Source organism: Malaclemys terrapin, chromosome 12, assembly GCF_027887155.1.
Source record: "Malaclemys terrapin pileata isolate rMalTer1 chromosome 12, rMalTer1.hap1, whole genome shotgun sequence".
Lineage (NCBI taxonomy): Eukaryota > Metazoa > Chordata > Testudines > Emydidae > Malaclemys > Malaclemys terrapin.
The window spans coordinates 9097876-9125406 of NC_071516.1; the positions used below are offsets into that span (position 1 = coordinate 9097876).

General features: G+C 41.0%; 1 protein-coding gene across 1 annotated transcript in view; it reads right to left on the minus strand.

Moving 5' to 3' along the window:
* Nucleotides 1–27531, minus strand: part of CDH4 (cadherin 4) — a 667107-nt gene that overhangs the window by 76733 nt on the left and 562843 nt on the right. The window contains exon 8 of the mRNA XM_054046370.1: nt 2176–2313. Coding sequence (XP_053902345.1) covers nt 2176–2313 — 138 coding nt within the window. The remainder of the gene's footprint in view (nt 1–2175; nt 2314–27531) is intronic.

Below are 27531 nucleotides of genomic sequence, written 5' to 3' on the forward strand. Positions count from 1 at the left end.
AGTGATTGAAATTAGAGAAATGATGGTACAAATCATTCCTGCTTAGGGGAAGAGTAGAATTTTCTGATCCATTTAACCTGATTCTATGGATAATTGTCTTAGTAGCTTTTATCCCTTCTGGATCTGATGCCTGCTGAGACTTTAAATACCCAGAATTTACCTGAATGCAATTTTCCATGAGCTCCCCTCTGTCAGATTCAGTTCTGGATAAATAAAGTCTTGGTAAGATTTTTAACATATGCTCCTTTATCTCACAAGTCTCACAATATAAATACACGGTTTCCTCCAGAAAACTGTAACAGAGCCATATGGTCACTCATAACAGGGTTAATGTTCGTGCCAAGGAGTTACCAGTCACTTTAAATTTCCTCTATTAACTTTATTTGGAGACAAGTACCAGTTTTTCTGAGATATCTTTAAGACATTCACATCTGTGCTTAAACAACTTGGCCACTAGATGTCAGCACTTTTTCACTCAAATTAAGGAGGAAGAAGTATTTACCTGGCAGCATAAGGTTCCCCCAAAGCATTAGCATGCTGGGGCACATATATTTTTGTGGTGGAAAGACTCATTGCTTGGGATATTGAAAACCAGACTGGATAAGACTCTACAAATTGTATAGGAGGAAGCAATCCTACGCCGGCAGGACAATGGATTAGATAACCCAAGATCCATCTCTGCTTTCTATGGTTCTACTAGAACTGCATGTGTCATATGCTGAAATACATTCTTTAATATACTAAATGGAAAATACCCCATTAAATATATTACCACGACAAACATCATCACATACACCCTATGGTGAGCCATACTCTGTATGCTCTGGGCTAACAATCTCAGATACTGAAAGCTGAGTTACTTCCATGGCAAATGCTGGGTTTCATCGGGTGCCTGTGAAATGCTCTCTTCCCTAACATCAGTGGAAGATGAAGGAACTCAGCCCCTTCTTTGAGACACTCAGCACCTTTCAGGTCTGGAATCATGAGCCAAATTGTGCTTTCAGTTACACCCATAGAAGCCCAATGAGTTCAGCAGAGTTTCGTGGGTGTAACTGAGGCCAGAGTTTGGCTCTGTGCTAACAACTATTGATGTACCTTATAGAATAGTATCATTCAGTATCATACAGAAGTAGCATGAACCCACTCCATATATCTACAAGAGCACTCAGTGACATGATACACAGTACAATTTTGGCTTTAAATGGTGCTGAAGAAAAGGCACCGTTCCATCTCTCTGGACTCTATAGTCCCATAGCTTCAGTGATGTTCAAGTAGGAGGCTCAAGATGATTATTTAGCGCTTTGGTTGCATTTTGAGACATATTTTTCCTTTGCAACTGAAACTTTGCTTTTCTTAATAGCTGACCTTATTACTAATGTAAACAACTGAAAGCTAATAATTCATTATTTATCATTATTTCAGCATGACATCATTATGCACATTCAGAATACTGCACTTCTCTGAGTTCCTGATATATCATTAATTCCTGCATTTATTTTTGGTAAAGAGATCAATTAAATTCTTTTATTACCTTTTTATCTCCCGCCCCCCGTTCCTTACATTACCTTGTCCACTGCAATCTCTTTATTTTTCCCAGTCAAAGAAGTTAGACCAATGGTCTTGGAGCAGAATCGGATAAACACATATTGCACTAGTATATGAAGGATTTTGAGCTAATTAAAAACAGATGCACTATGGTTTAATGCATTTACTGCCTGCACAACAAAGACATCTGTTACAGTTATCAGTGAAATACGTATGGATGACTAAGTGTTACCATTCAGACTATTTATTTCTTCTTTTGAAATTTAATCCAAGCTACAAAATATAGTTCAGGGTTTAGCTCATAAGTAATGAAGTCTGATGTGTCTACAACCACTTGCTGTGACACCACTGCAACCTCCTTAGTGAAAGTAGACACTATCCTTGCCACATTCTTTGTTTCTTCAGTATCTCAGTGAAACTAGTAGCCAAACAGCATTGCTAGTTCAGGAATCTCTCTCTCTCTCTCTCTCTCTCTCTCTTTTCCCTCTGAAAGTCTTTGTTACACAGTTATTTATCAAGTTTTTATTCTGTCTGCCAAACCAGCAAACAGAGACGAGCAATATCAAATGTCCATGAGTTACAAACACATTGTGTATGCATGCATCATTGTGCTGATGTATTGATACTCACAGTGCTGGCAGTGAATTCTGGTGGGTTGTCATTCACATCTGTCACCGTAATGATTGCAGTTGCTGTGTTTGAGAGACCATAGTTAAGATTTCCTTCCATATCAGTAGCCTGAACGATGACTGTGTACTGCTGAACTTTCTGGAAGAGAAAAAAAAAAAAAAAGAGACAAAAAATACCATTTAATATGTTGAGTTATTCCACCCCACACATTTGTAACTTAAAGGAATACCAAGAGTTATTTGGACTCAAAATGTCAATCACATTTTCAGTTTTGGACAGAAAGGTGAAGTTTTTCCACTGAAAGTTTTGCTGAAAACAAAACATTTAATGTTTGTTGAAATTTTCCACAGGGAACCTCTTCCCCCTCAATTTTCCAACTAGCTCTGATAAATTGGTTTTATAAAACCTAGGATTAGAAGAAATATTTTCATTACACACTTGAACAGAGGTAAAACTCAATCACAATTGGTTTTTGGGAGTCAATCATTCTTCTGCAGGGTTTGAAATCTAAATGTTGCCACCACATGCTATTTCATGAGAAGCAGAAAGTGAAATGACTATAAATAAAAGTGCAAACAACTAGTCTGTTTTCATTGTCCAACACAAATGAAAAATAAAAAGGAAACACATAGCATAAACATGGAAGAGTAAATAATATTTTTATAATCACTTCACTTTTGATAACCTGGAAGGGGGAAACTGACCTCTCTCATGGAAAACCATGGGATGAGCTGAAAGAGAAGGGAGAACTTTCCCTCATAGAATTGTCCTCAGTCCCGTTGGAGAATAGGATTTGCCATGTAGAAACAGCAAAAGATTTCAGCCTCAGAGATCCCATGAAATCTGCACAAATCTTGGGGATTCAGTGGAGACCTTCTGAGCTGGTTCTAGGGTTCTTTGCTGGCCCTTTGGTTCATGGACAATGCAGTTTTCTCTGCTTGTCACTGCTCCTGGGACTTCCCCTTTAGATTGGGTTTTCACAGAATGGAGGAGAGGGGAAGAGTTGTACAGACTCAGGCTGCATTAACTTTTTAGTGCAGTCTCCATGCAGTTAGAAAAGAGATGATGCTTGTCCCCCAGCTTTGGCCCAGACCTCCATCTGCCCACCCGTTCTGTCCTCTGAGCCACATGCAAAGGGGAAGATACAGTCACAGAGGGTCACCTCTATGTGCAGATCATGGGTGAATGATTTTCCTCCTATAGTCAAACCTTGGCATTCTTACTAAGTTCTCACTTATTCCCTATTCAGGCCAAACTAAGTAAGGATTTCAGAATTGGACCCCTACTGAAGTGACAGTGACACGAGGAAAGAACTTAAGATGTGTTATTCTTAATCCAGCGATTTCCCTACAATAAAACTAAAGCATTTCACAATGTATGTGAGTAGCAGAGAGCTTTCCACACGGAACTGTTCTCTGTATACCTGTTTTCTCCAGTTCACTCTCTGTAAGTGACCCATTATCACTGAAATGCAGCATAAGGAAGTTTAACTTGGTTTTCATTTCAAAAGACTGGAGCATGGGAACCCAGAGTGTATTTTAAAATGTATAGTGACATTTGTATAAAGCAGCCTAGAAAAAGGAGCTTTTTTATTTACTCTTTTGATGGTAGAATTAATGTCAGCCTAAGATGCCCATTTCTTCTTAATCAAGAGAAGGGCAGTATTAAAGCAGTAGGAAAAAAAAGATATAGGACACAAACATTTTGCCAGACAAATGACAAATTTGTGCTTAGCCAACTCAGCAAGGTCAGTGGGGAAAGCATGCTACATATGAAAAAGCAATTCAAGAAAAAGCTAACATTCCCGGTAAGGGGGATTTTAACAAGGACAGGAAGTGTAATGTAACAAATCACTTATTGGTTATTGTTTTACCTGTGCTATTTTTCATTAGCAATGTGCTTTCAGTCCCATCCTTACTGGGAATCATTTAGAACTGAATTTCCACCACGCGCTGATCTGTTTCCTTTCTTAATACTCACAACAGTCATGGGTGATCAGGGAGGAGTAAATTAACATTAATAAATAAAAGTGAACCAATTCAATGTTTGCTGCAAACTCCAGTTAAACCAAACCTAAACTTTTTGGCTGTACCAAACAGTTTGGTTAATTTAAAGAACAACCCTTAAAGAACAAACTGTGAATATCAGATGTTTGTCACTTAACAAACTACTGGAAATCACTCATATTCTATGGTGATGAGATTGGTATAAGAACCTATATTGACTAGCACAGAAATTGGCCCTCACCTTATATGTGGACAAAACACCACAGGAATCATCTACACTTCTGAATACTCAGTTGAACCAAGACAAAACTCCTAATCTTTAGAGTTGCATCCAGTGATATGTCTCCATTTGGGACTGCAAGATGTATTGTTATTGATCAATATAGTACTAACAGTATCCAAACTAGGCTAGAGACAGGTATGAAAACCAGTTCCCTTGCATGAAGTGTGTGCAATCTAGATGACGTGAAAAAAATGAGGAAGTGAGCCAATCAAAATCAGTGTGACTGAAAAGCGAAGCTAAGCATTAAGCCACAATCTCTAAGCGCATCACGCTGCCATTCTTTGGGTCACACGTCTGTTCTATGGTGGGAAAGATTCTGGAATCTATAGGTCATTTGGGGAAGGTGCATTTTGAGGAGGGATGACAAGAAGGAAAAGATGGAGGCACATTGGATTGTGCTCAGTGAGCTCAAGGCATATGAAGCTACATGGAAGAAAACCAAGACACAAGGCAACTAATTGAGTGACTTGGGGAAGTAAAGGGGAGACTGAGGTGAGTGAAAGATAGAGACAGAGTGTTACACAAGAACTAGTATGTGCAGGGCTTAGATGGTCAGGACAAGGAAGGTGAGGGACGCCAATGAAGAAAAATGAATGGGGAGACGAACATTGCTAGAGCAGCTGGCATATTAAAGTGCATGTAGGTATGATGTTTTTGTGGTGAAAATGAGCTGAAACCCTGTTTTGTTTCCATCCGCTGATGTTACAAGTAGTTATTTCAACCTATTTCAACCTGTTTTTGTATAAAAACATACCAGGGAGGAATTGGTCAAGTCACAGGACTGCGTGCCAGGAAACTGTGGTTAAGCCTAAGGTTTCCCATCTATAGGGATAATAGTACCTTCCTCCCAGGTGTAGTCCATTAATGTTTGTAAAACGCTTTGAGATCCTAAGGTGCTGTAGAATAGAAGCACAGTGTCATTATTAATGAATGTGCTCTCTCTTTATTTATTATTTAGTTCTCTCTCTCCCTCTCTCTCTCTCTCTCGAATTTACATGACCGATATTAGTGTTTGTATACAGCCCAATGATCATGTGTTGACTCAGTGGCATAGCTAGGAATGGAAATTTGGGTGAGCTCCAACTTTTGGGTGGATGGGCAATGACAGACTGTGTTAGTTCAGGTTTCAGTGGTAGCCGTGTTAGTCTGAATCAGCAAAAAAACGAGGAGTCCTTGTGGCACCTTAGGGACTAACAAATTTATTTGGGCATAAGCTTTCGTGGGCTAAAACCCACTTCATCATCTAGCCCACGAAAGCTTATGCCCAAATAAATTTGTTAGTCTCTAAGGTGCCACAAGGACTCCTCGTTTTTTTTGTGTTAGTTCAGCTTCTCCCCTGATGCCACGCTCTCTTCCTAGCCCTGGTGCCTCCAGACACAGGGCTTCACCTGCTGAGCTGAGCACGGGAATGGGGGGGCTCAGAAAATGGCAGGGCAGAGCTGCTGGAGTGTAGCTTTCTGAAGGGTGGGCGCATAGCTCCGTCCTGGATTTCAGGTGCCCAAGTGACGCTCTGGGCTGCCATGGCAGCACTATACCCCTGCTCAGATTTGGGTGGGCCTGGATGCTAAGTGAGTGGGCGGCAGGCCACCCAGGCCCACCCGTGGCTATGCCCCTGGGCTGAATTATCTTTTTAATGAGGTTCAAGCAATGGAGGGAGTGGGAGGAGGAGGAGGATTGTGGGGAGGGAGATTTAAAAGTAATCAGATTTCACAAAAATTAGAAAAATCAGATGGAAGTCCATATTAAAGGCCACAGTTCAACAATGTCTGCATTTAAAATGGTGACACCACTTCCAATGTTCATCACTGCAGCGAGATGTGAAGCAATTTAAAGCATTTCTTATTTGATGGCATAGCTGTTGCACACTATTATAAAGGCTTCAGTGCCTCAGTAACATAGCAGAAGAAAAATGTTCCTTACTTTCCATGAAAGAACAGGGCGATAAAACATTCCTCATCTGTGGGTTCTCTCTCGCTTTCTTTTTTTTAAGTTGCAGCTTTCTATTTTACCTTGTTTGCAACCCGACCCTTTCAATAGCTGTTGGGCTTAGAGGCTACCACTTACAGGTTTATCCATTGGAACAACCTGGGACTGTCAGAGCTACTCACTGCTCTTGTCTTTCTGTCTTGCCTCCAGGTAGGGCACTACAAAGGCAGTTTGGTTTCTGTGTCAAAAGCAATTCAGAAACTCATGACACTGTTAATGCAAACTTTACTCTGAACTCCAAGAATGAACCAGACCTTGGATAAGGTCACACTAGGCTCCATGCTAGGCTGAAAATCTAGATGGTATTAATTCATATTAGGCCTAAACCTGCAAAACTCCTATTACCTTTAATTCTTGGTTTATTTGCTTGCTTGTTTGTTTGTTTATTTATTTAAGTTGCTTAAATAAATAAAAATTTGCTTTGAAGAACATTTCTTGAGAAAAATCATCTGACAGAATACCAGATAAGGGACCAGAAATTCTCATTTTAAAAAAAGAAGAACAGGAGTACTTGTGGCACCTTAGATGTCTATATGCATCCGAAGAAATGGGCTGTAGTCCACGAAAGCTTATGCTCTAATACATTTGTTAGTCTCTAAGGTGCCACAAGTACTCCTGTTCTTCTTTTTGCGGATACAGTCTAACATGGCTGCTACTCTGAAACCTGTCATTTTAAAAAGTTTTATTACTTCATTATCTTGCTTTTCTTTTTGTAATATAGAGCTCAGAACCTGCTATTCATTTGCGATACCAAAAGACCCTCTCTTGATAACACCAGACTGATAGCACAGTTTATTTATTTAATAAGGTGCCTCTTGTGAAACATCTACCGATAGTATAAAACATACAAACAAAACCCAAACACAGAATATTAAAGGAAGGAAAAATAAAAACAGGGATCAAGCCAACTAAATACAATACAAAGCTGGACAATGAAAAAAATGCAGCACAAGCACAACAAATTCAACAGTCAAATGACCCCACCCATGGAGAGATTATTCTCAAGCTAGGAAGAGGAAGAGAGAAAACAAAAGTGCAATGGATACAAAAACAAGGGTAGGGGATCCAAACCCAGTCAAAAACACTACAGAGCAGCTAAAGTCAGTGAGGCTTGAAGCATGTCCTAACGACAGATAGTGAGGGACCCAGGGAATAAAAAAAGGCCTGTCTTGGATGTAGCTGTCAGTCAGGGACATAGGGTGAGAAGCAAACTGCTGGTATAAAGCTTTGCTGAAAACCAATAAAGGAGACACTGATTTCCACCAGCTGAGGATCTAGCCCACTGGGTCTAGGGTAGATAAGGGAACATGTGTTGTCTGAACTACTAAAGAAAGTTTCTAACAAATGGAAAATGCTACAGCACTATGGTTGGAACCTCAAATTGTATTAAACCTACAGACAGACAAAATATAGGAGTATGTGGTTTGTAAAACCTGAGGCATTAGGTTTGGATCCATTTCCACTGGCTTCAATGGAACTACTAACATGCTTAAAGTTAAGCATATGCCTAAGTGATTTGCCTATATCTGAATTTCTCTGCTGTGCAGAGGGCCAACACAAGGCCTATTATATCATTGAAGTCCCATTGTAAACCCTATTTTGAGGGTTTGGGAGGATTTAAGTGGTGCATAGCTTGGTCGTTTGCCAAGGGGTGAGACCATTTGCATCAGTAATAGGATAAACTATCACTTCCCATCAACTTCATTCTGAAAACGTGAAATGTTCCATACTGCTTATTATACCGATTCTGGATGCTTTCTTAGGCTTAATATGACTCACTTTATATTCCGTTGGTGAAAGGTACAAGCTTTCAAGCTACACAGAGCTCTTCTTCAGGTCTGGGGAAGGAAATCCATGGTCCAGGGTTTTGGTGTCTAGCAGAGTTATGAATTTAGGTACACAGGCTCACATTTTGAGGGTGTTGAGCAGGTTTCCTCTAAGCATGAGTATTGAAAGATCAGATATGGAGTGATCACTTTGTGAAAAGCTTTCATCCATGGGCGACAGAGTGTTTTTGTCAATTATCATTTTTCTATGCAAGCTCATTTGAAAGAGTATTGATTGCCTGGTTTAATCCACACAATTGTTATTGGGGCATTTGGTGCACTGAATGGCATACTCCACATGTTGTGAGAGGCGTTTGTAGGAACCCATGAAACTTGAAAGGTATGTTGTGGGGGGTATTGATCATCATAGCAGTGGAGATATGTCTGCAGGTTTTGCATCTGATGCTCTGGCAGGGTCTAGCTTTGAGTTGGTGTGTCCTGGTCTATGAGGAGCTGGCTTCTGATGATGAGCTTGGCAAGGCTGAGGTGGTGTGTGAAGGATAGAATGGGGGTCTGGGAAAGATTTCTTTCAGTATGTGGTCCCCATCTGTTTGATTATACCCCATAGGGGTTCCAGTGACACAACAGGGACACTGGCTTTATGGATCATTACAATAATTTGTAACACAACATACTGCCTGGTACCTTTAACTGCCTACTTCAAACCCACAGTAACAATCTAGCCCTCAATTTCCCACCTCACTTCAAGTGGCCACCTACAACCTGCACTACTCCTTAAGCTTAACAATCTGTCCCAACTTGTGTTTAGCTCAGACACTCTGATTACCTTTCCCAGACCTGAAGAAGAGCTCTGTGGAGCTCAAAAGCGTGTATCTTCCACCAAAAGAAGTTGGTCCAGTAAAAGATATTACCTCATCTATCTTGTCTCTCTCATATCTTGGAACCAACATGGGTACAACAACACAGCAAACAAACTTCGTATTTCCATCCCGGTAAAAATATCACAGATCTTATGTATTATTTTAATAAGTGATTCAAAATATTAAAAACATAACAAAACAGAGTCTTTTTGGATCATGGTGAAGTTACTTGTAAAGTATGGGGATAGCAGAAAATCAGATCTCCTGGCATGCTCTATGTACAAACAATTTTGAAAAAAAAACCAGAACAATTTTCTGTCCAAAAATCACTACATGTTTTTGCAACAAGGATTTAAGTGGAGAGGTTTTCTATTTTATGACCCCTTTTCTTAACACAAATCAATATCACTGAGCTGGCAAGTTACATGGCCAAAAACAAAGGAATCTTTGACCTGAACAAAATTACAGTTATTCCATGTGGCTATCTCCATCAAGACCCAGACTGGCATGACAGATACCTTTTCCAAGAACCTGGCAGCACAAGTTATTGTTGTGAGAGTTTATAAACAAGAGTAGAATATATTTACAAAGAGGCTCTGAAGGAATTGGGCATTTTTGAGGCAAAAAGCAACAATAAATAAAACCTATATGTGATTTATGGTCCAAATTTTCAAAAGTGCGTGCACAGTTGTTTTATGCACACAACTGTGTTCCCAATATACACCTGTAATGCATGCAAATTGGGAACTGTATGTCAAAGTCCAGAAATACAGTAATTATGTGATTAAATTAGTCCACATTACTGGATAGAGTTTGCAAAATTCAGATCTACATTTTCAAAGCACAGTTAAAATATTTTCCAATTACACCTCTACCTCGATATAACGCTGTCCTCGGGAGCCAAAAATTCTTACTGCGTTATAGGTGAAACCGCGTTATATTGAACTTGCTTTGATCCACCGAAGTGCGCAGCCCCACCCCCCTGAAGCACTGCTTTACCGCGTTATATCCGAATTCGTGTTATGTCGGGTCACGTTATATCGAGGTAGCGGTGTAATTACCACTTTCCTAGGAGTGGGTGTCTGGCTAAATTTACCACCTTGTTTGTTAAAGCAATATGAGGTTACAGGGGTATTGCTTCTGAGTGGGGAATTATTGGAGAAAGAAAGAGAAAATCTATAGGTGTTGAAATTTCCTATTTCTTCTCACATCTATCCTTACATCTTCTCTTCTGATATTTATGTGTTTTTTATCTGCTTCATACTACTGCAGTAATGCTGAATGCCAATGAACATAAACCTAGTGTAATTCTCTTTGGCTAATTTATTTTTTGGGCCAATAATAACTTGCTATTTGCTTTTCAGTATAAGGTATCTTGCGTTATCCAATGGCCTTGTGAATGTAATAAATATTGTAGCCCAATCAGGAAAGTCAGATTTTTAAAAAATTGTCTGTACTGAAAATAGTTTCTGCAGAGAGATCTAATTATCAATCACTTAAATAAAGCTCAGGAGGACAGATTTTTAAAAGAGTTTAGCACACAACAGCTCCCACTTAGACACACCTCAATATAGGGCCAGGTTTCCAAATTGCTTAACTCCCATTCAGGAAGCTAAACAAAGCAGACAGATTTCAAAAAATGTTCAGAGCATCCAGCACTCTCACTGTTCTGTCAATGAATGGGTGGGTTTGTGTGTTTTAAAATCGGATCCCTTCATTTAGGTGCCTAAATGGGAACTGAGTTCCTTTTGAAATCTGCCCCAGGTTGTGGGGGAATATCAAAGCAAGTTCGATATAACGCGGTTTCACTTATAACGCGGTAAGATTTTTTGGCTCCTGAGGACAGCGTTATATTGAGGTAGAGGTATAATTCACACGAGCAATCTGAATGTTCACTCTGATTCACGGGCCAAAGCACAGGAGGGTTCTGCCCACAATACCACGTCAGTCAGAAAAAATGCTCCATAAATCTTGGTAAAGCATTGAAAACATCGTATGTCAGGGTTTCTTGAGACAGGTAGAATTCCAGAGGCCACAACCTAGCCCAGAATTTTCATTTTAACACTGCAAAGTTTTTGAGAGCTGACCTTCAATAAATAGGTTTCATCTATCAGTGTGACTAATAATCACAAGTTCTGCTTTAAAAAAACCAACACTCTCCCTCAATGATTTAAACATGTAAAACACTCTCACACCTTATATTATACATCTCTGTTTGTTTCCTAAGCTATTACTCTTTGTCTTTTAAAATGCTGTGATATGCATACTTTCTTGTTTTAAAAAACACCTTCTGAATTGACAGATACTTGATCATTTCTTTTCCTGCTTCAGCTTTTCCGGGAATAGGTGTCAAAAGCTTAAATATAGATGTGAATCCAGCTTAATACATGTGATTTAACATTAAGGATTTCTTGTGTGGCTACTTCTGAAAGCACAGTTCTTCATTCTGCTGGTGTTTATATCATCTTGATAATGTTATGTTAACTCCGGTGCTTTTGCATGAGGAAGTGTTTTAAGAGTTATCTGAAGGAAAGTGGAAATAATATGAATCTGTTTCACTATAGAGATTATAAAGTTAATAACAGAGCAAAACCCTTCTTGGGTTCTATTCTCTGGCTCCTGAGCCATTTTGGACACAATGGAGCAGATTCTCTGCCCCTGTTTGTTCCCTTTGTGCTGCTCAGTTGGTGTGGGAATGACAACCTCCTTTTAGTACACAGCTGGTAGAGGAGAGCCCCTGGCAGGCCTGGAGACAGTTTTGAGGGCTGCTATATCTCCCCTCCTGAAGTCCCCAGTACACAAGGCATGTCAGAGGCACAATGTTGCCAAATCTCATGATTTTATCCTGAGATGTATTGGATTTGGTATTTTTCTTGAAGATCTGGTTCCAGGAATCATGTGAGCATGTGAAAAATCTCACCTCAAAAAAGTACCGGTAAGTTTCTAGCCCTTGTGGGTGTGGAGAAAGCTCAGAAACATGCTCACTAAAGGCTGGAAGACAAGAAGGCAAATAAAAAGAACCCCACATTTATTTAATGTATTTATGTATTTATTCATTATAAAATTGCATGGTTTTTAAACCCATAACATGATATTGGGGGGGCCTGGCTCATGATTTTTACTGCTTGGGGTTGACAATCCTGAGGGTCTGTCCCCTGGGGAAGGGAAGTGGCTGGAGGGTGATGGACTCCAGCTATTCCCAGTTGGTATACTTCTTACAAGTGGGTTGAATTTTTCCCCTGGAATACCAGACAATAGATTAGTGCAGTGTTTCTCAAACTGGGGCCGCCACTTGTGTAGGGAAAGCCCCTGGCGGGCTGGGTCGGTTTGTTTACCTGCCCTGTCCGCAGGTCCGGCCGATCGCGGCTCCCACTGGCCATGGTTTGCCGCTGCAGGCCAATGGGGGCTGCTGGAAGCAGCGGCCAGTGCATCCCTCAGCCCGCGCCGCTTCCAGCAGCTCCCATTGGCCTGGAGCAGTGAACCGCGGCCAGTGGGAGCTGCGATTGGCCGGACCTGCGGACGGGGCAGGTAAACAAACCAACCCGGCCCGCCAGGGGCTTTCCCTACACAAGCGGCGGCCCCAGTTTGAGACCCACTGGATTAGTGTGATCAAAGTTTTGGAAAACAAACCAAAAAGTCAGCAGACACATCCTGTTCCTGTGAAACATACAAGCAATATATATATAAAAAAGGCACTTCTCTGCTAGGAAGAGGGCCTTTTGAAAAATACCACAATCAGAGTAGTCAGTCAATCCCCATACACCCGCCAAGATTTCTATCATGCTCTGACCTTGGGCAGGCACCATAGATGGCGAAAACATGTTTCAAAAATGCTCTGTATCTAAGGTTAATAGCGAAGCATGTTCTGTTTTTACCTGATACTAGCTCTAGATTATGAGTTGCAAAGGGTGGGGTTAGAGGCCACATCATTTTTTATTCTATTTGTTTGGTTTAGGAGAATGCCATTACTTGCACATGGCTGCCTGAAAAAGAGTAGACTGTATTGAAAAACAGAAGCTGTTAAACCCAAAGAATTTTTTCATCGCTTAATAGCACCTTTAAATTCATCTCATTCTTCAAAGTTGACACAAGCACCTACTTTCTAAATTGTGCCTCTATAGTTAAGTTTGTGTCAGCGTTTTCTATTTTCAGGGGTTTTATAACAAGGCCATACAATTTGTTTATTGACTGAAACTTGGCAAAAGGCACAGCAAGCATGGAGCAAATTGAAAATAAAAGGTTGGGCTGTTTTCAAATTACAGGTGTGTGTATGTGTGTGTTCAGGGAGGAGAAGAGGAGAGAGAAAAGAAACTAGTGTTTTCAGGTGCTTTTTTGTATCCTTTTAAAAATTAAGGCCCCAGTCCTGCAGATGGGTTGCCACACCTGCACAGAGCCCTGCCACAGTCAATAGGGTCTCTGTACAGTCAAATCAATTTGTCCCGGCACAATAGATTGCAAGATCTGAACCTAAACTACCCCGGCACCAGACTAGTTTAGAAAACGTCAAAGTTTTCAGACTTTGCAAATGCTAGAATTCCTTCCGTGGAACTGTTTCCAATAGGAGAGCCCAGCCATCTGTTTCATGACTTTCCAAAATTAGCATATTAGAAAATATTGTGCTTTAGAAATGTGCACTGTGCATATGAGTCTGAGACTCAAAATAAGGCACCCGAAAAGTAATAGTGCAAGAGGCTTAAATGATGGTCAACTATATTTGGTGACCTTCTTACCGCAGCAGAAAGCAAAGAGCAACTTAAATCTATGAGCTGCCACTTTCGACTGATGTCAATATTTTGTATGCTTTATGCTCAGAAGATTCCATTTTCATTTTAGAAATCACTTGAAAATAGGATTGAGGAACAAGATTCTGGCTGTGGCAATTTTTGCAAAATTACTGTATTATTTCCAGCTTTTCCAGGGCAGAAAAATACTCAACAAAAGTTTAGTATCTAGGTGGCCATACAGCAACTGTCATTGTCAGCAGATGCCCTTCAGTAAATATGTCAGAGTTGCATTCATGCTGCCGACAGTTTGCGTTTGCCTTGTTATGACAATGGCAGTGAGTGTTAGAGAAAACCTAATCAGGTGCCATGAAGAAGGTAAAGGGAATGACGATATTTAAAAAAAAAAGTGCCCTCCTCTGGAGTTCTGCAAAGCAAATCCTTCTTGCAGTATGTAACTTCTTGGAGATTACCCGAAGGCCACGCTTTAGTTTTAAAAAATCCTAGTTATGTCCCTTGCACTTTCATAATCTGCAAAACCTTTGCTGTCAAATGCTGCCAGAGCAATTTAATAAACAGGGAGAATGCCTTAATGTATTCTGAAACCTGAAAACCACCCATCATTAGTCCCACATGCTGTTTCCCTATATTCTCTGCTTTAAGCCATTTAGCTGCTACAGCTGTTTTCTTTGCAAATCTGACTTCTGTTTTTATCAGCCTGATTTGTTTTCGGGTGTATCTGGTTTGATTAAAAAGGAAAAAAAAAAAAAAAAACGACATGATTCGGTTTTAGGGAAAATTGCCTCCTTTCTCCAACTCTGTTGGCTGGGCTGCTTAAAAAACATAATCAAGAAGAATAAGATAAATCTAGGTCGATGAATGTTGATAATATTGTCCCTCTCATTTTTGTAGGGAAACGAGAGAGGCCACAATCACGGTGCCACTTTTCATGGGTAGCTGAAAAAATGCAGCAGAGTCATAAGTTTTAAGTCCCTACAGTCTTGCGTCAATGCACCCATCTTAAAAAAACACACTAAAATATTTCCAATCCATTTCATTAAATCATTTGCTATATATATATATTCTATCTATAAGATACAACCGAATTTGCTCCAACCCCTCAGACAGAGACAAACACCTACAAGTTCTTTATCAAGAAGATAAAGTCGGGGGGGGAGGGATAGCTTAGTGGTTTGAGCATTGGCCTGCTAAACCTAGGGTTGTGAGTTCAATCCTTGAGGGGCCACTTGGGGATCTGGGGCAAAATCAGTATATGGTCCTGCTAGTGAAGGCAGGGGGCTGGACTCAATGACCTTTCAAGGTCCCTTCCAGTTCTAGGAGATGGGATATCTCCATTTATTATTATTATTATTATCAAGCATTCGTAAAACTATAATACCCACCTCGGGAAGTGAGGAAACCGATTGACAGAGCAAGACGGGACCCAGAAATCACTTACTACAGGACAGGCCCAACAAGGATAATAACAAAACACCACTGGCCATCACATACAGCCCCCACCTAAAACCTCTCCAGCGCATTATCCACGATCTACAACCTATCCTGGAAAATGATCCCTCACTCTCACCGACCTTGGGAGGCAGGCCAGTCCTCGCTTACAGACAACCTCCCAACCTGAAGCAAATACTCACCAGCAACTACACACCACACCACAGAAGCACCAACCCAGGAACCAATCCCTGTAGCAAACCTCGTTGCCTACTCTGTCCCCATATCTACTCTGGAGACACCATCAGATACCCAACCACATCAGCCACACCATCAAGGGCTCATTCACCTGCACATCCACTAATGTTATATATGCCATCATGTGCCAGCAATGCCCCTCTGCCATGTACATTGGCCAAACCGGACAGTCCCTCTGCAAAAGAATAAATGGACACAAATCGGACATCAGGAATGGTAACATACATAAGCCAGTAAGTGAACACTTCAAACTCCCTGGTCATTCTATTACAGATTTAAAAGTCACTATCATTGAACAAAAAAACTTCAGAAACAGACTTCAAAGAGAAACAGCAGAACTAAAATTCATTTGCAAATTTAACACCATTAATCTGGGCTTGAATAGGGACTGGGAGTGGCTGGCTCATTACAGAAGCAGCTTTTCCTCTCCTGGAATTGACACCTCCTCATCCATTATTGGGAGTGGACTACATCCACCCTGATTGAATTGGCCCTGTCAACACTGGTTCTCCACTTGCAAAGTAACTCCCTGCTCTCCATGTGTCAGCATATAATGCCTGCATCTGTAACTTTCACTCTATGCATCTGAAGAAGTGAGGTTTTTACCCACGAAAGCTTAAGCCCAAATAAATCTGTTAGTCTTTAAGGTGCCACCAGACTCCTTGTTGTTTTTCTATCTATCTTGTTTCTAACAAAGCATCGAAGGGTCTAGGATTTTGGATCCTAAAGATTATGGCACTTTGGAGCGCACCACAAGCCTTGGGAAGTTAAGGAGCATTGACTCTGTATGGAATGAACAAACTATACTGCTGCAAATCTAGTGTCATCCAAGATGTAAGAAATTACTTCACTTTGATTAAGTAGCTTTGCTTGCTTCTTGGTAACGGCACATCGCATATGCGCTTATACCTTATAACGAATGCAGGGGGACATCCAAAGAAAGAAGGAACAAGTTACATTGGAGAAAGTAACTGACTAATTTAAATTCAGCAAAATGAAAGGTTAGTGGGAAGTAGTAAAATAACTGAACAGCGAATGTGAGGTTCTCCCTACTCTATTTCCCCTACAATTTGTTTTATACAGTATTGGCAGGCCCACGTTGGCTCCCTGGGTCGATTTGCTGAGAGAGACTGTGATTGATATTATTATTGGAAAAGAGACTAAAAGTCAGAAAAGACTAAGAGGCGCTTCTGTCAAAGGAGAACTCTGAAGGCAAGTGACCGTTTCTCTGCCCATTGCGCGGAGCATAGCCTTCATGAGCCAAATTCTCCCAGGGAAACACCATTGACATCAGTAGGGAGTCACCGGAGTAAGGTTCAGACCCAATTTGGTTCCTGGCCAATGGGAGCTGTGGGAAGTGGTGGCCTGGCCCGTGCCGCTTCCCGCAGCTCCCATTGGCTGGGAACGATGAACCACAGCCACTGGGGAGCTGCGAGCGGCCATACCTGTGGACATTTAGGTAAACAAAGCGTCTCGTGGCCCACCAGGGCTTACCCTGAACAAGCCGCAAACCAAGTTTGGGAACCACTGCGCTAGAGGAAGACATAGAAACAATGACCAACAATTTTAACACTGTAATGAATGAGGCAGCAAAGTAATGTTGAAAGTCATATTGAACAGATTGAATCGACAAGCGGAGAATATCATCGCTGAAGAACAGGCTGGCTTTCATGCTGGAAAAAGTACCACAGAGATGCTTCCCTTGAGTCCGGCCCTTTTGCAGGGTGAACTGCAGGATCTAGTCCTGGTTCTGTAGCCCTACCCCTTTTCTTTCCCCATTGATCAGGTCCACAGCCAGTCTCTCCTCCCAGGAGAACACTTCCTCTCTCACTGACTACCTTGCACTCTTACTTTTAAGTTCCTCCTGCAACCTAACTATGCCTTCTCCAGGTGTAATAGGTAAGGTCAATAGAAGTTTCAGGCTCATTTTAATCCTTTCTGGGGTGACGTGGGGTTTATACTCCCCATCAGAGTCATGTTGCACCTGAGAGATTTCTTCATGATGAACGGGACTTTTTTTTTTTTTTAATATCGGCCCGTCAACTTTAACGATGTCCCCTTCTCTAGAATCACCCCAATGGACAGGTAAGATCGTTATTCAGTGAGAGCAATTATTACTATACATGAAACAAACTGACCATGAAACAACTACCGTAAAAGAACTTAGTGTGAACAATTTTTTTAAAAGTACTCACTCTGTGTTTTGAGGTATAACGTATTAAAGGCAAGGGTACATTTATTAATTTAAAAGGAAGAAGTAGATTTAGATGGGTTTCCTTTAATTCTAAAATGTTCCAAACGTAAAGGGAGACTTTTGGCAGCATAAATTGGGCCCTTTTTATAAGTATAAAGAATCAAGCAGTAGCCACAAGCCATTTCAATAATTGAAGGCAGGATTTAATTTTCTCAGATCAGACCCTTAATCAAGCAGTATTTAATTTCCATACTTTTTGTAATCCAAGGGATGCATACGATCATTGCAAGTGTCAAAGGCTTTTAAGTGACCAGTAAGCAGGTTCCCATTTTAGCAGGGCAAATTTCATAAAAGAATCATCCATTGACATGATCCCAGAGTCTCGTAATATGGAATTAATTTCACATTGCCACAAGGTACCAAAGAGGAACTTGCCAATCATATTTGCATGATGAAATGTAATTCATGTGGATATAAGACTGGAGAAACACTGAAGTTTCCTGTTCAGTAGCTGCAAGGGGGAGTTTCTGTAGCTAAGCTTTCTGCAATTTTAGCTACCTTCATTTAAAAAAAATTAGGCTATGGAAGACCTGAATTTCATCTGGGAAGCAAAATGACCCTGAATTTTAAAGTTGAATTTAGCAGCATATATTCTAATATAGTCAAACGTAACAAGCCTAAACTGAAAAAAAATGTGCAAAATATAATTTTGACAAAATAATTAATCGAGGTTAACTCGAGACCTGATCATATTCAATGCTTCACTGAATGCTTATTAAAATGACATACATAATGGTGGTGTATTTTATTTTATTTATTTATAGATACAAGCATTAACAATTTCATCACCATGATACTTCTGTGAGGTAGGGAAGTATTATCATGCTCATTTTTCAGATGGAGACCTGAGACACAGAGAGATTCAGGACCATATTTTTGAAAGTATCCACTAATTTGGGGAGCCCAGTTTGAGACACCCAGGCCTGATTTTCAGAGGTGCTGGAAATAGTCTTATTCAATGGTTGAATTTTCCTGGAAAGTTTGAGGCAAATTGTAAATGGTGATATGGAGACCAGATGTCTTAAAGAATGTTTAATTGCAGTGTCGATGTTCTGGTTTGGGCGGCAGCCTGAGCTCTGGAACCCTCCCACCTCTCAGGGTCCATATGAGCTCGGACCTCTACACTGCAACTAAACAGTAGCCTGAACCCTGCGCGCCCGAATTAGCTGGCATGGGCCAGCCGTGGGTGTCTAATTGCAGTGTAGACATACCCTTTAAGTCTTGAATATTTTCCCATTGGTCTGGAGGGGAAATTGTGAATGAAATAATCTTCACCCTGGAGAATGCTAGTGTGGCATCCTCTCCCTCCAAATATATCTCATGTTCTGAAATCTCAACTCCCAGCATGCTAAGGGGTTAAATAAGCATAACCTTGAAATCAGAAGTCTCAAAAACCACATTGTTATTTTCTTTAGGATCTCTTTTTGTTTCCTATCCCAACAGCAATTTTGGAAGGAGTTACCTGAACTCATTAGGATTCATTCTCTTCTCACACTCATTTTAGAATACTGTAACTCCATTCACTTTAATGAGGTTACTCCTGAGATGCACAGGTGTAAGAGGAGCATTAGGCCACCTTTATAACCATATAAAAGCCTGCAAGCAATTTATACTGATGTACCATTGACACTTTTTGAGAGGAAAATAAATAAATAAATAAATAAATAAAACATACTTTAATCTTCTATAGTGCTTTTCACCTGAGGTTCTCGAAGAGTTTTACAAACAATATAGTAATTATACTTTATAACACCCATGTGAGTTAGATGCATGCTATATTTCCTCCATTTCTTGGACAAAACTATTTTGTGAAAGTACAGAGAATGGAAGCTTTACAGCAGTGCTATATGATTATGTGCTATTCTGACCTGGTAGGACCACCCTCTTTAGGTAGGATGTGAGGGGATTTAGACCCTGGGCATGGGTCTCTCCTAAGTGGAAGCTGCAGGCGGTGATAAACTATGGGTCAAGGTTTTTGCGAAGCAGATTAGCCCCCTGCAGGGAATAAGGCGAGACCATGAAATGTATTTAATTTTATCATGAGTTGCAGTCACTTTTGTATCTCAGAGGTGAAAAGGTTTTATCTTTGCAGCAACTCGGCCCCACCAATCGCACTGCTTGCTTTACTTCCGAGTTTATGGAAGCTATATAGATTTTTTTATTTCTCCTTTCTAGTAGCAAATGTCAGTACAGTCCAGGTTTTGAAATTTATTATGTGACAGAAGAAACAAAGCGCTAACTTAAATCAGCCATAACAGGTCCTTAGTTTGAGTCCTCGGGGTCTCTAACTAAACTATTAGCCCATGGAGTCATTGATTTAGATGATACCACATAAAGTTCTGTCACTTTCAGGAAGCACAAGTGGAAAAATACAATACATGAAACTACGATCCTATTTTCAACATTCAACAGGGGAGGCTATAATACAACTAAAAGTTTTACCGATGCCTATGAATGGGGGAAAACACAAAACAAGGCTTAGACGGTAGTACCACAACTCAAGATTTATTTTGGTTTGCTTTGGAAATTACAACTCAGCCTGCAAATTAAAACTCAGCCTGCTCCTTTGAGGTGCTAAGACCCTCCTATGAGGTTGGAGTCTTTGGGAGTTGAGGGTGTTCCTGTAATAATGGGGCCTACAATTTACCCTAATTGCGAGCTCAACTGTAAAAAGTAAGTGAAAGTTCATAAAATATCACAATAACCTATAATAACAAATGCTGATGGGAAAAGGTACGAAAGGGAGACAGAGACGGAATTATTCCAAACAAAAAGGCCCCCTGATCTAAGCATTAAGATCATGCCTGGTAAACAAGAGGAACTGAGGTCTGAAAATTAATACACCAAAATTGGTATGTTGGATGTTAGGACTAATTAGTGGACAGAATAATGAGGGGATGGACCATTCACCCATCGCTCTCTTTTGGGGTCCTTAAAAAAGAGACTTTGGGGAGAAAAATTGGCTACTGAAGCGAGCTTCACAATCACTGCTGCCACTCCTACCATCGCCTGTGACCCCAGACCTTCTGCTTCCTAATCCTAAAAGATATCCTGACCAGATCAGGCCAGAGAGAAGGATCTAGAGCAGGGATTGGCAACGTTTGGCTCGCGGCTTGCCAGGGTAAGCACCCTGGCAGGCCAGGCCACTTTTATTTACCTGCTGATGCAGCAGGTTTGGCCGATCGCGGCCCCCACTGGCCGCGCTTCGCCGTCCCGGGCCAATGGGGACGGCGAGAAGCGGCGCGGGCGAGTGATGTGCTGGCCGCGGCTTCTCGCCACCCCCATTGACCCGGGACGGCGAAGCGCGGCCAGTGGGGGCCGCGATCAGCCGAACCCTCCGCGTCAGCAGGTAAATAAAACTGGCCTGGCCCACCAGGGTGCTTACCCTGGCGAGCCGCGTGCCGAACTTTGCCGACCCCTGATCTAGAGAGAAGGACCACCAGGTCCACTAATTCCAGCTGAATCCTGAACACCACCTGGGATGTGAGACTTTGTCTTCCCTTCCCCACCCTGTGTCCTTTTCCTTCCCCACCTTATTTCTTCCCTTTCCTATCCCTCTCCTTTTCCCTTCTGCCTAATAAAAATCTGGCTTAGCAGGCAAAGACTCTGTATTTTGCAACACTGCTGTAAGCCTCTGACCAGAAAGAGACAACTAAAAACAATGCCCTAAACAACCTGATGCTGGTACAAGTTTACCAAGTCCCAGAGTGGCAGATGAGACTGTGACCTGTGCCTATTTTCCTCCATCAGTGAGGTTGCAAGTGAAAGTCAACACCAGAGACAGAAGCTGCATTTTCTGTCTTTGCTTTTCTTTTCTCTTCTCTTGTGTGTGTGTTTCTCTTGTTTTTTCTTCTAGGAAACAGGCTCAGACTAACAATAATAGAACAACATCAGCTCCAGCCCATCATAACTAACTTCTTCTCTTTTCCCCCCCCAAAAGGACAGATATTACCATCTATGATACCATCTGAAAGACCATCAAACAAGCTTTTTATTTTCTTCTAAAAACTCTCTCAGGCTACAGGGAAAGGGAACAAGGGATATTGTTAAAACGAACGCCTTATTTAATACTTTACATTTCAAATGCTTTGATGGGTTTTTCTTTCTTTCTGTATTTTAATAGACATCTAAAAGGATTTTTAATTGTGTGTTTGCCACTGTGCTAAGCAGGCTGATGTCTCCATACACCAAACCCCAACCTTGCTGAACATTGCTGAATGTTGGTCAGTGACTGGGTTCTGTTTACATCTTTGGGCCCCTCCATTCCATCCAAATTAATTGAGATAGTGGTTTGGTTTTTTTTAAATGTTTTATTCAAATACTTCTAAATGCTGGGCGTGATTCTCCACTGTGTTAGGCTCATGTTTAGCACAGCTGATAGATATGGGCAAAAGTGGTTCTAAGCAGTGGTGCAGAACCTAGGGATGCTGGAGTGCTGCTGCACCCCCTAGCTTGAAGTAGTAATAACAAATACATGGTTTCCATCATCAGCAACCCCACTATAAAAATTGTTCCAGCACACCTGCTTCTAAGCAATTTGTATGCCTCTCCCTATCCTGGGGGCCACTGAAGGTCAAACAAGCTCCTGGTTCAAATGACAGCAGCCACATGGTAGCTCTAATATGTGCAGGTTTGGTACCATTCCACTGGTTGGACATTGGCAGAGTTTCAGAGAGCCCTATCCTCTCTGAGCTGCATCACAACCCCTTGTCTTGGCTCCCTGCATTGGTGGTCAGCCCCCAAAACAAGAGGAATTCTACTCACCCCTTTAGGGCAGATTTAAGGTCCCTCTGCATTGCTCGCAGGGGTATGCAGGGGCTGAGGATCTGGCCTGCTGTCATTCATCAGCTCCCTTTTCAAGTAGAGTGGAGTACTAAAAACTAAACCCTGACCCAAGAGCACACCCAGTTTCTGCTGATTTCTGCTCAGAATTGGGCCCTGATTTTTTCATAAAAAGAAACAATCAAACAAAATTGACAAACGAAAGCTTTCAGCTGGATTGTGATATATTCGGTATTTCTTTAAAAGCTGCTGATGTCTAATGGAAAATGTCCATTTAGAACCTGTGAAGGTTTCTTTAGCCCATATTTTTTGCATTTCCTTTCCATCATTTTTCATAGCTAAGAACATTTGCTACTCTGCTCACTCCCGGCACCTTGAAGTGTATCCTCTGTGGCCTCAAAACTGGTTGCTGTGGAGATGACCGATGCCACAAACAACAGTTTACATCTTTGAGTGGAGAAGGAATACTTTGGGAAATGATATGTTCGTCAGCAACAAAGGTCCACCCGCATTTTTCAAATCTTATATGGGAGAATGGAGAAGAAGATATAAGCAAGACCCTCTTTCTAAACAGAATGTTTTCCGCAAAGTTTTCTGAGAGGTGTCAGCTGCTTTTCATATCACACAGAAGCAAGGTACAGCACCTTTCTAGTTTTGACACCAAAGAACATTTTCTACCTGTATTTGAATAATGCGAATATATTAATTAAAGTTGATAATGGCTGATAATGATTTCCATCAGCAGTGGAATGAGGCTATATTTATCTTTAGCTATGAGATCCTTATGCCTAATTATAATTTATACAGAGAAGATCTGAAGTAATGTGAACTTGCCATTTTAACAAATTTCCTGAAAACACCCTTAAAGCAACAGAACGTTGTTTTCGCCGGCATCCTTTGCTGAAGATCTAGAGGGAAGGGGTTCCATGCAGGAGAGGAGCTCTAGGCAATCAGATTTTGCTGCACACAGGTACACTTGAAAAGAAGCTGATTTTGAGGCCTGTCACAGCTGGGACGAAAAATATTTGCCCACAGTTTAGCAAAAATTTATAGACATGGCTTTGCAGGCAGAACCCTACAGAGGTTCGTAGATGCAATCAGAAGTGAAAGTAAGAGGAGATCAGGGAATGGGGACCATAAGCTCAGCTAACTTTCCTCTGAAAAAATCTGAGGGGCATTCCCTCTTTTCCTCTGGGCTTTGGTGAGCAGCATTCCTCCACAGCTCCCACTCTTGCCCTGGCTTGAGTGGCAGTGCTCACCACTGCATGCCACTTGCTTTGGGATCAGCATTCCTCTACAGCTCCTCCAGCTTGGTTAAGCAGCACTCTCCCACAGTCCCCCCTTCTCAAGCTCCATAGTGCTTCCTAATGTGGTAAGAACTCCCTCTCCTCTTTCAATCTGTTTTAACCTCTGGAACGCTCAATGCCCAACAGAGTTCACACTTGGCCAAAGTCTCCTGTTTTCCCCAAGTGCCATAAGGGGAAGCCGGATGTTGAAAATCTGTCCCAAAAATCCAAATCTTGTTCCTAATGGCAAAAGTTCTCTTGACTTGAGTGGAACCAGAATTCACACGAAAGACAGAGAGTAAACAGAGAAACTGTCTTAAATATTTGTTAAGGTAAATCTAAAAAGCCTGTCTAGGACAACATTAATTACATTGTACAGCAATCAAAACAGAGATATTGAGTCTAATGAATCCCTTCTCTTACCTTTGGAACAGAACTGGAGTGTCTTGTTCACCTCCTTATTAGTCCATAAATATTCTAATTAGGAAGCAACTCCAGATGAATAGGATTAGCAATAAGGACATTTTAGACTAAGTACACAAGAGATACTCAAAATTCTCATGTCTTATCTAACACTCTCCTGACATTTATAATCATGTAGAAATGCTACATTTACATAGCTCTGCCTAATTAGACATGGTTGCAATTATGTTTGTGGGCTTTTTTTCTGCCCAAGTATGACTTAGACAGTCAAAAGAGGAATTGGGAATTGAAAAGAAGTTGCAGCAGAAAAAAAATGACATGTACAATTTTTTAAAAACTTTTTTCAATTTTAAATGTACATTTAAAAATCTAAGTTGTTTAAATCCTACACAAGACCTGGATGTCACCGATCCAATTTCAGAATCAGTTCCATGCTGCCAAATTTTCAGAATCAAGCACTAGGATGAAATAAATGTAAAGTGAGCTACAATAGCACAACTAGACAAGTCTGGTGGTTATCAACACTTCAAGAGTAGGCATTAAGTTAGGCATTGATCCTGCCAAGACTTATACGTGTGAATAGTCCCACTGACTTCGATGGCACTCCTCCCATGCCTGAAGTTAATCAGGTACACAAGTGCTTGAGGGATTGGGGCCTGGTAGTGCTATGAAGGTCTATAACCATGAAAAGGAACACTAACACAATAGCGAAGCTTCAGTTTCCTAATACACTTTTTGTGGCACCGAGTGCTGATTTTACAGATCATTTGAAGCAGATAAGCTACAGTCAGAAAGCCATTTTTTCACACATTGTGTGCAACTGAGTATTCATGTCCAGTGAAGACCTGAATGGCCAATTAATACTGTCCTACTGTCTTTAGATGGCACCCTATTGGTTCCTGATAAAGGAGTCACAAAGAACTGTAGATGTAACTCTCGGAAAAGATCCCACAATATGGTGCATGCTCTAAGCTCCCATTGAAGTCAGTAGGAATGGAAGCACCTTGCAGGATTGCACAGCATCCCACAGGATCAAACCCATTGGGCCTCATACTGTGATATGCCGAGCAGCCTGAAAGCTCGCCATGAGCACACCGTCAGGGCACTCTCTATGAGGGCCCTGTGACTTTACTACTTCCACTCCTCTCCCTGTTCTGAAATAGCCTGAATGTGTTGATGCACTAGGGATGTTACAAAGTCCGCTTACTCTCCTTGGCTTTTGGAGAGGTGGTGAGCGGTGGAGAAATTTATCACTGTGCATTTTCTGTATGACAATTGTTGGCTGTATTGGGAGAGGAGTTAGATAAATTAAGGGAGTGTGTATTACAACAGGGGTATTTCTATATATCATCAAGGGTTCCTAGAATCATGCATAGGTAGGCACTCTTACCTTATCTTGTAAGAACGTCAAAATATATAATCTACACTAAAGAGAAAACACATTCCAAATGTCAATTTTCAGGATTAGACCTCGATCCTGCAAACTCATATCTCTAGGCAGATTGCCTACAACGGTATGGAGCTCCACTGGAGTCAATGGGACATTTACACAGACGGGAGCCTGTGAAGATGTCCATCCACATGTATGAACGTATGCGATCCGGGCAAACAATTCCTCTGCCAAACCACCAAAAATCCATTTTATTGTCTGTTCAAGATCTAACCCTTGCCTCCTCAAAATGCTTTGTTTATAAGAAAAACATCCTAGCTGACAACTTGCATGCCACAGTTTGGCCTCATGCGAGTGACACCAGCTGAATTATAACGCTATGAAAAGCAGGGCTTTATGGGGCCAAAGGCAAGTGACCCTAAAGCTCAAACACCACTTTAATAAAGCCATGCGAGGAATAAGAGCAAGACTCAAGAATGTTATCAGAAACCTCTTGCTCACAAACAGCTGCGGAACAGGGGAGGGAGGATGAACCAAAATGAAGTTCAGGCTGAGGTTTGTGCTGGTAAAAAATTAGTCAATTATAAAATCCCTGATAATTAATGGAACATAACAAAATAATTTCTTCTTACCAAACTGCAGAAAAACACATTGTTCCAGTGAACCGGTATTCTCACATGTCATTTAAGTGAAAGCTTGGACCCGTAGCACATATCTGACAAACTAAGGGTCTGAGCCAAAAGCCACTGCATCTCAATGGAAGCCTTTCAGTGAGCTTCAGATCAGACTTTAAATGCAGAATTAATATCAAAATCCAAGATTTTTTTTAATATTAGAGTTCAAAAAAATGCAATAATCAACTTCTAACAATGAATGTAGGTGGCTTTCTCTTTGACTGGAACATTTACCTATGATTTACTTTGTTATCAGAGTTTTTAATCTGGAGCCTTGTAAATCAAGAAAGCTGGACCCAAAAGCTCAGGATGGCATACCAAACAGCTGAAGATGAAGTCAATAACTATTCAACCCCCAACCTCCTTCATATGCTCTGTTATATTTAAGATCAATCAATATGTACAAATGACTAGCACCAGGCACATCGGCACTAGACTAGCGCATAATCAACTTTGTCTTGTCTCTGCTTAATATAATTTTCCACCATATTAGCAGTCTTTATGATATCCTGCCTTTTCAAATAGATATAATTCAGAAGAACTACATAGTTCAATTGGATTATTTTAGTTGTGTGCATATACGCGCACACACGCAATCCTCTCTTCAGACACAGCTTCTCTTCATTTCATTACCCAATGGGATTATAACCATGATTAGAATGTCTGTGATGGCGTGACACTCAAGGCAATATCGAACCTTTACCAGTACCACTTCAGAAAAATTCTACGGGTTTAAAAGGATGGAAAAAGAAATGAACATAATATCAAACACTGTGCTGTAGCAGCCATTAAAAATGTCAAACAGATTTAATGATTTGGGAGAGGGTTGCTGTTGCATAAATTAGCTTTCCATTCATATGCCTTATTTGCTATAAATTTTACACTGTAAAATTATCAGGGCAACCCTGATGGAGTTGGAACATGCATTTAGGAAATAATTATGATTTCCACTGGGAAACCACAGAAGGTCCATTGGTTTCCAAACCACCTCCAGATTAGATAATCAGTGATAAACTAATCAGAACTCTTCTTCATACCTGTGGGTGTCCATTTCAGACAGCATAAAATTAGCAGGAAGCTCATGCTAATAAGTTCTCCACCATCATCAGAACTTTTATCTTGATTCAGGGGAGGAACCTCTGTAGCATCTGTTGCTTAGACACATAAACGCAGTCAAAACAGCATGAAAATCATTTT